General features: G+C 41.2%; 1 protein-coding gene across 14 annotated transcripts in view; it reads left to right on the top strand.

Moving 5' to 3' along the window:
- The window catches only part of KALRN (kalirin, RhoGEF kinase), a 546,132-nt gene that overhangs the window by 374,215 nt on the left and 159,099 nt on the right, over positions 1–12,818 (top strand). For all 14 annotated transcript variants that reach the window (XM_014939313.1, XM_014939255.1, XM_014939245.1 and 11 more), the window contains exons 30-33: positions 872–1,062; positions 1,465–1,566; positions 2,264–2,406; positions 3,718–3,820. In XM_014939313.1, the coding sequence (XP_014794799.1) occupies positions 872–1,062; positions 1,465–1,566; positions 2,264–2,406; positions 3,718–3,820 (539 nt within the window). The remainder of the gene's footprint in view (positions 1–871; positions 1,063–1,464; positions 1,567–2,263; positions 2,407–3,717; positions 3,821–12,818) is intronic.

Here is a 12,818-nt window from a genome sequence, read left to right as displayed (position 1 = left end):
GATGACCAGCAACACGCAATAATAAAGAAGCCGAGATGACTTTGTAAGGGTAGACAAGCACTTGTACAGTTGTCTTCTGAATAAAACATTATTTCTGAATATTTAGGGCAGGGACCAGGGCTGTTTGCTGCTCTCTACTTGCTGCTCTCCCAGGGCTATCCGGCATGAGCAACAGAAGGGTCTGCTGGTAGAGGAGCAGTCCCTGGCTCTGGAGTGAAGTGTGAGCCACAAGCTGATGAGACAGCAGCTTGGAGGGCACCTTGCACTGGGGGACTCCCTTTTCACTCAAGCCTCCCTGTTATGTGGAGGGAGTCCTGTGATCCTCAGCCGTGTGAAGGTTTTTTGTCATACAGCTTGGAAGATGAGAAACTCCTGGAAACCTTGTTTCAGACACAGTACCAATTAACTGTCACAGATGTAGCTCCCCCATGCCACTGCTGTGGACTCACAGGCCCTAGAATGTTGGGTTAGTCTGCTCGAAGGCATCGTGGTATGATGGAGCACTTCCAGCTACCACACGTTATGTTTCTCTGAATTTCCGTTGATGTGCATAAGATTCCTTGCATTGCAATTCTATGTACAGTAACCACCACTGAAACCTTTATAATATTTATCTTTAAGTAATGACTACTGTATTTTAGCAGCAGTCTCACTTAGCGCATATGACATATTTGCCTCTTAAATAATTATATCGTTGCAGTAGGAAAAAAAAATAATATATTTTCTCTGGGGCAATGGATGCCCATTAATGCACTTGCAGAATATGCATCAAAAAAAAAAGAGTAAGACCCTTTTATTTCAAGTCCTTACTGCTCTAGTGTTTCTGGGCATTACTGGAACAAATACAAGCCAATGTATTTTGTGGTTTTAGGGTTTGATGAGAACCTGGACGTCCAGGGAGAGCTGATTCTTCAGGATTCCTTCCAAGTGTGGGATCCCAAGTCTCTAATTCGGAAAGGCCGTGAGAGGCATTTGTTTCTCTTTGAAATCTCTTTGGTGTTTAGCAAAGAGATCAAAGATTCTTCAGGACACACAAAATATGTTTACAAGAACAAGTTACTGGTAGGTGTGGCTGCAAAGGAAATATTCTGGGTGTTGTGTTTCTTGTAGGTAGAGGTGGAGTTTGGGGGATGGCTCCCATGTCCCCATGTTGGGGATACTCATGTTACCTGGAAGGGCTCGCTCTGGGCCCTGTGGGGCTCACCAGGAAGCCAAGCTTGCAGTGAGTCTGGAGATGTTTAAGAAAGTGAGACGTGAAGGGTGGGTGGGAAGGGCAAGGAGGATCACTCAAGCCATTCACTTCCTTGCAATACCCTGGTGGTTTTCTGTATGTAGCAAAGCAGAGACAAGATCTCACTCCTCTATCCACCCCTGTCTCCCCACTTCTCCCTACAAATGTAAAGTTTTCTGGGCTCATGAGGCTTGATATATATGAAATCTCTCATCATCTCTCCTCCACACTAGACCTCAGAACTGGGAGTGACTGAACATGTTGAAGGAGATCCCTGTAAATTTGCTTTGTGGTCTGGACGAACACCATCCTCAGACAATAAAACAGTGCTGAAAGTAAGTCTTTTCTGCTTGTTTCCTTTGCCTTTAGAGCTGCTAGTTGAGGCCTTGGGAGCACTGAATGCAAGGTCAGTTTCTTCCCTCCTCATATTCGCATGGCTTCCATGTCTGTCAGCAGGGTCATGCCTGCATCAGGAGCAATTCAGCTCTAAGGCCTCAGTATGAACCAAGAAGTGCTGTCGTGCAGCCTTGCTGAAATTGCATCTCCTTTTGCAACCTGGGTTGAGCAGCTGCACATTGACACGGGGCAGGTCTCGGTGTGTTTGTGGGAGGTGTAGTTCTCTTAGTCCTTTGCCATTGGGTGACAACCAGCCTATTCCTCAAAACTGAAGAGCTGACAGCCATTTCTGTCAAGTGAGTTTCTAACGAAGAATTCATGTTATAGTTATTTTGTCTGAGGAAATCCCAGCTGTGCACTGATAACCTATTTCCCCTCCACAGAGTGGGGTGTATTGCTAGCATTAAATATATTTATCCAGAGCTTAACTGCTTTGCTGTTGCTTGCCAAGTAGGTCTGGTAAAAATGCTTCAGTTCTTCTGGGGTTACCAGGTACTCCAGCAGCTAAAACAATACAGCAGAGTCGAGAAACAGTTAATCATGCACTTTCATCAGCCAACCACGATTCTTCTACATAGGAGGTGACATGCTGGGAATATGATAAAGTATCTGTCTTTCTGCCTTGTGGAACTTTAGGCATCCAGTATTGAAACAAAACAGGAATGGATCAAAAATATCCGGGAAGTCATTCAAGAAAGGATTATCCATCTGAAAGGAGCTTTGAAAGAGCCAATTCAGCTCCCCAAGACACCAGCAAAGCAGCGAAACAACAGTAGAAGGTAACCTCAGTTGTTCCATACAACGTGAAATCACTAGTTTTCTCGACCAACAGTGTGGGCTTTTGACTGCATTCACTTTTTCTTACTATAATCAAAAGCAGTTTTCATCGTCTTTCTTTTTTATATGTTTTCTTGGCAAAAGTAGCAAGAAAGAACTTATGTGATATACATATAAAGGTCTTTTATTTTAGTACTCCGAAGTATTGGAGAGAAACGAACAGTAAAAGTTCTTCAGAGTCCAAGGTTATGTTTCTTTCCCAAAGTAGAATTTACTTCTTCACATTTGAGTACTAACAGATTATTTTTTTTGCTGTTTGTTTTTTTGAATTGCTTGACAATGAAAATCGCAGCTGGTCATGATAAGTGGAGAATCTGTGTTTCATCATCAAATACAAACCCATTTCAGCCTGTGAAGTTACATTAATTTTTTTTGTTAACTTCTTTGAATCGTGGATTAAATAGAAATTATAGGAAATGAATTGTTCTTTTGTTTTCATGCTAGAATTCTGAAAAGCCACCTGTAATTTGAGCATCTCCATTTCCTTATCAAGTTCTATCACTCTCTTACTTCAGGATGAATTGTAAAGGCATCCAAAGCATGAGTAAGGAAGGACACTCAGGAGATCTGCAGCAAAGCAGAGATACAGACATTTCTTCCTGGGGATGTGCACCAATACAAGAGTTTCATAGTACAGAATGGGATCTCAATTTTTTTTTTTTTCTTTGTCCTTAAATTATGTATTTTGTACTATTTAAATGTTTATTTAGAAAAACCAGTAAAGATGTAGGAGAACTATATCTATACAGCAAAAGAGAAGAAAATACCCTCTGTTAGCAGACTCACAGAGGTAGACTTGTAGAGCTCTACACTGTCTTTATTTATATTTGTTAGGATATCATTTTTATGGCTTAGTATTAAATTCCTGAGGATGTGGTTCCTGTGAGACAAGAGAAATACCCTTTCCTTCAGTGTCACGTGTGGCCTGGTTTTGGTTAAGGCAGAGATCTAATTGTAGGAAAATTTCTGCCTGACACCCTCATTACAGAGCTATTTCTGAACACCAGAGTCTTCTCTGCTGTAAATATGCAGGCAACGGCCATCCTGTTTCCAGCAACAAACATTGTGATTATGTGCTAATCCCAACCCTATGGCTGAGGGTGCAACATGGGCTGCATCAGTGAAGTAATTTTAGCAGAAAGCCAGCTCTGGCACGCTGACTCGGCACTTCTCAAATCCACCTATAAAGTTGTGCACATTCCAAGGTGGTGTGTTAAGTAAGCATTGTTGTTTCCCTCTTATGTCTTTTGCAGAGATGGAGTAGATGATGCAGACAGCCAAGGAGATGGCAGCAGTCAACCTGACACCATTTCCATTGCCTCCAGGACATCACAGAACACAGTGGACAGCGATAAGGTAGGACTGAAATGTGAAAATACCCTGCAGCTAATCGCCCCCTGAAAAATGTAAGTGAAGAGCAGAATAGAAGGCAAAAATAAAGCAACTTGTCTTCTACTGAGTGAGTAAAAACTTGTATTCCCCTACGCTAGGCTGTTAAAAACCAGTCTGTTTCTAGGTGCTTGTCAGTGCTGCTGTTTTACATGGTAACATCTCTGTTGCTGCAGCTTCTTTGTGGTTAATACACAGAGGTTGAATTGGCTCTGAAGAAATACAGCCCAGAGCAACCTTTTCCTCCCTAGTAGAACTTGCCCTGTGGGAGCCAGCTTCTGAATCAGCAAACAGTTGGTTTTGTTCCATATTTGCCCTCTGAGATAAAATCGGTAGTTTGTTGGAGGGAATACAGGTGCTGACATGCCAATTAATACAGCAAAATTGGGATCCTGGCTGGTATCTTGAGAGCCTGGGAGAACTACCCTTTCCAGAGACTGTGATTCTGGATCCCTCTCCTCACGGACATATGGTGGAGCATATGGATGGCCCCGAGACGCGCTAGATTCTGTTGGAATGCTGCACGCTGTTGGCACGTATGTACTCATCGTTTTACTTATCAGGTGATCTGAGTCCAGACTCCCAGATCCACTAGGATGGCTGACTTGAATTTGTCACCCTGATACCTCCAACTGCGGCCTTCAGCTGAATTAGCCATTGGTGGTAGGAGTAAATGGGCTGTTAGTAATAACTTACCTCAGCTACGCTGTTGGGGTTTGTCATATCCACTGAGAGAATGTCCATGTACTCTTCATGTGTTGTTCTGAAATCATGTGTAACTTGGAAAAGGATGAATTCTGCAGAACCATTATGGATTTATCTGTTTGTCAGGGCTTTACTTATGCTGCCACCTTTACAAAGTAGAAGGGTGTCTTCACGAAATCAGAATTCAAGTTTATGGTTGTAAAGTTCACAGGTAAGGTTCAGTACAGGGATTATATTGAAAGATGAACACAGAAATAGGAGTTAATTGCAAATAAATTGCCTTTGTAAGACCACCTGTTTTATTTTTCTTAAAGGTATATTCCTATGCTTTTGGCTTTTTTTGACCAATGTACATTAGAAAAGTATTAATTCTCACAATCCGAAGGCTACTGTTTTATTTTTCTTAAAGGTATATTCCTATGCTTTTTGCTTTTTTTGACCAACAATGTGCATTAGAAAAGTATTGATTCTCACAATCCGAAGGCTGCTGTAATGTGTGCAAATACTTTGCTTGATGCCAAAGATGTATTTTCTCATGTCTTCAATCCACATGGACTCACCTTGCTTTTCCATGTTTTTCACATTTATCATTCCTGAGAAAGGCCCTGACTTAGCAGAATACTTGAGCTCATGCTTAATTTTAAGCATTCGCATAAGCTTTGCTCGTTTGCCCCAAGCCCATTGCCTCAGCTGCATGAATTATGGTAGACAAGCAAGGTCTAGGTAGGATGTTCCATACTGCATGCTGTAGCTGTGTACAAGATCCATAGCACCAGCAGCACAAGAAATGATCAGGCTGTACCATGAAAGACAGCCCATCATGGCAACAGTTGGTTTAAGGGGGAAAGGGTTATAGGAATTTCTATCCAAAACCTTGTTTGAACTGAATGGTGAGATAAATTGAGCACCAAGTCATACTGGGAAAAATTTGTTAGCACTGGGGAAAGGCTACATCAGTTCTAGGGTTGTGTCATATTTCTTACTTTCTTATGGTGGGTGGGTTCACTTGCTAACTTAAGGCTATCTGTGTGTTCCTGTGTCCTTATATACATTTAATGAATAGAAACAAGTTCCAGTGTACCTTCCAGTGTACAGCTAAAGCTAAGCATACTTGTATGTGCTTTGTTGAATCTCAGCAATTGGCTTGTCATCCTTAGACAGAGAGGCAGTTACTGCTGAATGGTTCGTTACTGCCACTGGTGTTAATACCAGAATACTGTGGAGCATTTAGCTCACAGAGTGCTGCATTACTGTGTCTTCACTCCAAGGAAGATGAACTCCCTGTGTTACTTCATAGTTCTCTCAGATTTTCTACACAATGCTACCCAAATTAATGACAGATGGAGCTGAGTTGTCTTACTTCCCATTGAAGCAGCATGGAGGCACACCTGCCTTTGGTCTCAGTTCAGTCATCGGTTGCAAGCCCTTAGCATGTGTTAGCATCTGCTGTGAGGTGACTCTGGGTCAGCAGATCCAAAAGCTGTGCAAGGACCTAACGCGACGAAAGACTCTCAGTGGTGACGTTTCACCACGTGGGAACAGTTCACTGTCATTCCAAGTTATTTTACCTTTCAACTTTGAAATGGGATTTTCTTCCTTCAGTGTGTAGTTGTGCTTATCTTCTAGGATGGTCTGAGTGAATCCTGTTGGATTGGGATGATTTATCACTTGACATAGACTGATACTGAGTTATTGGCACTGGAAGGCTGTACCATATTACGCTCCCTGGCTAATGTTTCTTGGCACAGTTGATGCTGCTTGCTAAACACTGTAACATACGTGCTATAATTAACTCACAGGTTCCTGATAACAGCACCGATAGGTAATGTGTTCAGTAAATAGTGGTTTCCCTGCCTATTTAACTTCAGTGTACTCAGCAGAGTTTTACCCGGGAGTTCAGATTCAGGCTGTGAGTTTTTTCACAGCTGTAGCCTCCATGGGTGACCCCTCTGTGTGCCCCAGTGAGATCTCTGTCCGTAGGAGAAGGAGCTCCTCCTGCCTTTAAAAACTCTGTTCACAGCAGCCTCATTCACAAACACAGGCAGAGAGCTTTCCAGTGCTAGCTTGTGCCAGGATGGCAGCAGATTAATCCTGACTGGGACCATCTATGTATTAACTCAGTGCCAGAAACAATTCCCAAGTCACATTTAAGACTTGATATTGCTCTCTGAAGGCAAAAGAATTCAAAGATTTAGCTGACACACTTTGTCCTGTCCCTAAACCTTGCTATTACACCCAAGGATTACCTAACGCATTAGTTGAATGTTCGGACAAGAATGCCAACTGACATTTTAGACTAGGAAAACCCCTACCTCTCAAAGATTCCCAATTTCAAGTAGCTCTTCTGCTTAATAACACTCCTACTATGCCCTGAGTCATATGTATTTCTTTCACCCTATTTGTGGGCCAGTTTCTGCTGGGTTGTGAGTAGCGATTTCCGTCTCCTCTCTCATCACGGTGCAGCCCTAGAGCAAAGCTTTACCTTTGCATTTCACACCTGTAAAAAGGCAGAAGGTTGCTAAGTGGGAATGTGATAGCATTACTGTAAATTCAGCAAGGATTTTGCTTTCTTTCAAGACAGCTGAACCTAGTTGTAACATTTATCAGGGGGATCATTTGGTGCAGAGGGTAGAGCATTTGACTGGGGGCCAGAAGAGCTGAGTCCTAGTTTCTCTCTGCCACTCACATGTTGGAAGCCATCACGAATTGCATCTGATGGCACATTGCACTTGTCTTTGTTTGTTTGTATTAGCATTTTTTGGGGGGAGGCACAACACAGGAATTCTTGCAAACATTACATTTGTACATTAGTTATACCATTGTCCTGTGCTGCCCTAACACAGGACAGAGACCCAAATTCAGAGCCATTTTCTTATATTGAAGGAAATTCACAGCGATCTTTATGGTAGCAGACTCTCCTTTGAAAATATTCATAATTACATGCCTGATTCCAGAAGTGTTGCTAGGTCTTTAAATATTCAGGCTTTCTTGGCTGCAGGCAGTGGTCAGGTGATTATATGAAACACTTCAGATTAAAAAAAAAAAGTACAAATCTGTTTATAAAAAAAAAAGAAGATATTACTGCTGTCTTTTAAATCTAATACCCATTTAAGTAGCTTCTTAAATCTGTATCTTAGTCTTTCTTTAATTTTCTTGGAGTTTTCTCTCTCAAAAATATATTAAGCCATTTTCCCTGGGCTCAAATATTTAATTTTCATTAAAAACTATATAGTAGAAATGCAGGCTTCAAGTAAGGCTTGTAAGTCTGCACCTTTGTAAAAGGAAAGAAAGAGAGAACATACAAACTGTTTATTTTTCCATTTGCAATCTACAACTTTTTCTATATGCAGCCTATAATCTAAAATATTTCATAAACTGAAAAAGAATTATTCAGGTTGTCATTTGGGAGAGTATTATACAGAGGGGAATAAGTGGGTTCATGAACTGGGCTCAGTGCTAAAGAATCAATAGGTAATGAATTCTACTACAGTAAGTGTAATTCCCATTGAGCATCCCAGTCGGGTCCTAGGTAACCTACTATGCAAAATTTCTTCATCCATTTCCAAAAGGCAAATGAGACAGCTTTTGTTCCATACAGTAAGCCCTCTTCAGCATGCTATCTAAAATCCTTTCCTTAGGGAGAAATCCTTGCCCTATTCAATTCACGGCGACAGGATTTCGCTCTTTGTATTTGGATTCAAAGCAGTGGGGAATTGCATAAAGAAAATGCTAGAATGCAGGGCATTCTCATTTGTTAAGCTCATTGATCTATTGGCTTGTAAAACAGCTGTTTCTGGCGATACTGGTCCGTCTTCTAATGGTTTTTTTTTTTGTTCGCTTTTGCAGACTGCAGAGGAGAGCAGTTCTCATTTCCTCTTGTTGTTTTTGGATATGGAAAAAAGCTCTGAAATATGAACCAAAAAGTTTTTACTCTCTAAAAATAAATATACATGATATACTTTTATCTTTTCCATTAGATACTGGATTCAGCTCATCTTTCAGCAGTCATGAGACTGACATCTTGACCTCTTCCACATTGGTGGTATTATATAAAATCTGGGAATAATAATTTTTCTAATTGAAGGTGACTGGTATAAGAGGGACAATTTTAGAATTAAGGCTAGTTGGAACAAGTCACTTACTGACAGACTCTTTTCTTGAAAGGCTCCTAATCAAGGCAAAGTAGCTTTCTCCCTGTGATATTGCTTCTGAAGCAGAACTTAGGATCTGATGCAGGAAGTACTGCTTCAGATTCTTTGTTAGGAAGAATTCTCATTTCCTTGGAAATTTCCTTTCCAAGTAATATAGATATGAGAAGTGCCTTGGTCCCCCACTTTCTTCCTTGAAGCTACTAATCATTTTGGGTTTGAACTCCATAAATTTGTGCACCAACATGCTGCATGTTTTTCTAAATAGGTAGTATTTCCTTGAACTATTGCCTAGTGATAATTTGTGCTGATTTGAAAAAAGCAAAATTACCAAACAGAAATGCCCATTCATTCAACAGTAAGGGAAACTTGTTCCGTTGTATACCTCACAAAGAGGACATAAGGAAAATCACTATGTTAGATGCCACCATCAACATGTACAATACAAAGTGGTCAATCATTGCTTCCCAGCATAAATTAATCTGGAAATTAAGTATTGAATTTAAAGTGCTTAAAGCCAAAGTTGAAAAGCCAAAGATCCCAGTCTGACCAGGCAGCTTGTAAGGAAATCAAATATGTTAAAGTGAAGAGGAATCTTACAAATACTCCCTTCTCTGAAAGTGTTGAATCCATCAGCTGGAGTTCAGCCACTTCCAGCAGTGGGAGTTGGAAACCTGACTCCTGGTTGCTGATGGCTGGCATCATTCCCTAAATGTCACTGAAGCAGAAGTCTTCTCCCTCAGGCTAGTGTCAAACTGACCTAGCAGCCCAGGACAGCACATGCCCTGCTCTCCCCACCACAGGACATGATCCTGCAAATAAAAGATGGGTTTCCAGGTGGTTTGCATTGACATGAAGGCATGGGCCCTTTAGAGTCCAGTTGCAAATTTGTGTTAACGCATGACCCCAGGTCTCTAGCCACTTGAAAGTGGAACTTGTCCCTTGGAGCACACTAGCACTGTGACTGTGATCCCTGCTACTATCAGCATTGCTCATCAGCTCTGCCTGGTTAGCCGGAGGTGGAGTGCTCAGGAAGGCACCAGTTTACCATGTGGTGAGTGACTTGTGTCATCATTATTGTTATTTTCCTTTTCTGTCACTGTTCTATTGAACTGTCTTTATCTCAACCCATGAGGTTTTTTCCTTACCCTTCCCCCTCCTTTTCTCCCTCTTCTCCCAGTCCTTCTGGGGGGAAGAAGGAGAACCACACCAGCATCTGTGTGGTTGTAGCTGCTGGCTGGGGTTAAACCATGACAGGTACCAATGACATTCTTCTCTTCTGTGGTCTCAGACTGACTTGGTATCAGCAGCAAGCCTAAGGCTCCTCTCAAAGCTGGAATGGCTTAGAAAACTCAATTAAAGAAATGAAAGTATTTATTACAAAATAATGAAAAAATAATCTTTCAATGAAAATCCCCTTGAAATAAGAACATCAACCTAAGGAAAAAACATTTTAAAAAGTTGTTGTCAATATGAAACATTGCTTTGTCAAATACAGAAAATGCAGATCTTGCATGAAAAGGAATTATTTCCCTATTTTCAGATAGGGAATTACAGTCACAGAGAAATTAAAATGATACTAGGAGGCAAATGTATACATCAATTTTGTTAACAAGAGCACTTTCGCTCAGACTGAACTGACAATTTAATTTCTACTTAGTTTCTCAGCAAGATATACCAGTCAGAACTAAAAACTATATAGCAGATCTCTGTCTCTCTTCAATGCTATTATGGTATTCTGTAGCTTTCAGTTATATACTTTTCTTTCCTGAAGCATTTTTTTTTGCCTTTGAACCTTTGCTACTGGGGTTTTTCAAATCGTCTCTAAGCTCTTAAAAAGTATTTACACAGGCACAGCTAGTGGTCCAAGCCCTCTATCCCCCTGGCATTATTATGGCAGATCCCATGATCCAAGTTTCAGCCTTCTCAATCTGTGCCAGTGAGTTCTGTACCAGGTCGTGTGCAGGAGACATAACCTGCTGCAGCACTGGGGGAATTTCAAGGAAGGGACAGGAAATCTTGACCCACAGCAGTGCTTGTGTGTGGTCGAAACGTGCATCACTATGGACTGGTGTTGAGCAGTACTTCAGCAGTTTGACTGAATGAATAGAACACCCCATGAGCAGAAAGTCACTCTGGCAGTGGTTAATGGCTGCTACAGGTTGGAGCTGATGTGATGGAAGTTGGAAGGTGTAATGTAAACTGGCTATGGCAGAGCTAAGGAAGAGCATAATCATGGGAATATGGAGTGGGTTGTAAAGCAGTTAGTCATGTAAATACAGAATCTGGGGTATTTCTTTAGGAATCTTTCTGGAGCCCCGTGAAAGGTGATGCATATAAAGTTGTCTGATGGGTGAGGCTGGGCATTGACTTTGAAGAGATTTCTTCCTCCAACCAATGTATTTTACTTTCAGTAAATTAGACTCAATTTAGCAACTGTGAGTTTCTGAAGGGCAATGCAAGGGATTGATTTGGTCTCGTTTATGTTAAGTATTGTTGTGGTTCCACTGCACTGATCCTGTCCAGGCAAGTGGTGTGCCAGAATTGAGTAGTGTAGTGTCTGGAGTACTGCTTCTTTATAGTGACTGATGAATTATGGTACCACAACTAAAATTAAATTTATGTAATATAAATGACTGCTGTCTGTTAAGTGATTTTTTCCTGTGAAGGTATGATAAAGAAAAGAGGAGTGAATTATGACCCCAGAGGATATATTTCTATTGCGTGGACGCTGCTTAGCATTAGTGCAGTTGTCACATTGAGTTCTTACTGCCCTCACCTGTGGAAAAGGGAGAGCATGATAGCTGGCAAAGGAAAACCTGACATAAAATATTTTGGCACTTTAATTAGCCCTCTTGAGTGCTCAGTAGCTATAGCTGTTAACTCTTTTCAAGATACTGTCGTGTAGTAGCAAAATGTTTATCTTATCAAGGAAATAAATTGTTCAGCCAGCAGCTGACATCTCTCTCCCTCTAACAGTAGTGTCTTCAAATTTCCTTATGCTTGGGGAGACTGCCTCTAAGTTCTTGGCTAGAACCCCTGTAAATTCAATGCTTCCCTGGGAAAAATATACAAATGTATGTATATCTTTTTTCTTTTTTTTTTTTTTTTTTAAAATTTTGCACACAAAGTCAGCCAGAAATTCTACGGGCATTGTAGGTCCTTGCCTTTCTGCACTGCCAAAAGGAGATCAGAGACATCCTGGTGAGATGCACCTTGTAATCTGTGCTGATTTCACTTATCATCAGACTTCCAGAAACACAGCCATCACTTCTGAATTCTGGTGCTAACAGGCAGTGGGGTATGGGAGGCACCTCAAAAGACACTAACAGCATCCTGCAAAGTTCCCTACACATCATTATGCAAAATAACACCATTTTCTGCATTACTTGCAGTAATCTCAGGTGATGGCTTTTTGCTATTACGAGGGTAATACACTCTGGATGAAAAGGATAAGTGACTTAAATGTTGAGGAAATTAGTTAAAACTTTCCACAGCATCTATGCTTTTAATACTAAGCTGAAGGTTTAATTTTAGTTTTGTCTCTGAAGACATGTTCAGATGTGTCCTCTAGAAATGTGCTTGCTTTGGCCAGAGTCCATCATTTCCACCTGTTCCTATTGCTCCTCCTCAAACACCCCCCACAACATTGAAGATTTCTAAGGCAGAAGGAACCCCCAGCTCTTCTTTTCCAAAGTGATGGAAAAGTGATGCAGTTTCTTACAGCTCAGTTTCCACTGTGACAACTGTGTTATTGTTATAAACTGCAGGCAGAAAAGCTCAAAACTCAGCTACTGAGCACTATTTGCTTTTCAAGGACTGCTGTAATTTGTTTCATCTCTCCCCAGTTCGTATCCTTGGTTTTTGTCTTGTCTTTTTTCATTTGGGCTTTGAATATCTCCAGGAGTGGAGGCTCCAGAGCCTCTCTGGGCAACCTCCTGCAGTGCTCGACCACCCTCAGAGCAAAAAGGGATTTTATGAAGGCAAGAAGCATCATACATACCAATGCGAACCCCATCGTCCCAATAAAGGTGTCCTTCTGCAAACAGAGTGTCACTCAAAGCTGCAGTCAGTCCCATCAGCTTTTTCTGGCTATGAAAAACAAAAGAATG

Source organism: Calidris pugnax, unplaced genomic scaffold (assembly GCF_001431845.1).
Source record: "Calidris pugnax isolate Ruff unplaced genomic scaffold, ASM143184v1 scaffold21, whole genome shotgun sequence".
NCBI lineage: Eukaryota > Metazoa > Chordata > Aves > Charadriiformes > Scolopacidae > Calidris > Calidris pugnax.
Note: the sequence above shows the minus strand (reverse complement) of the source record. Positions and strands in the feature narration are given on the sequence as shown.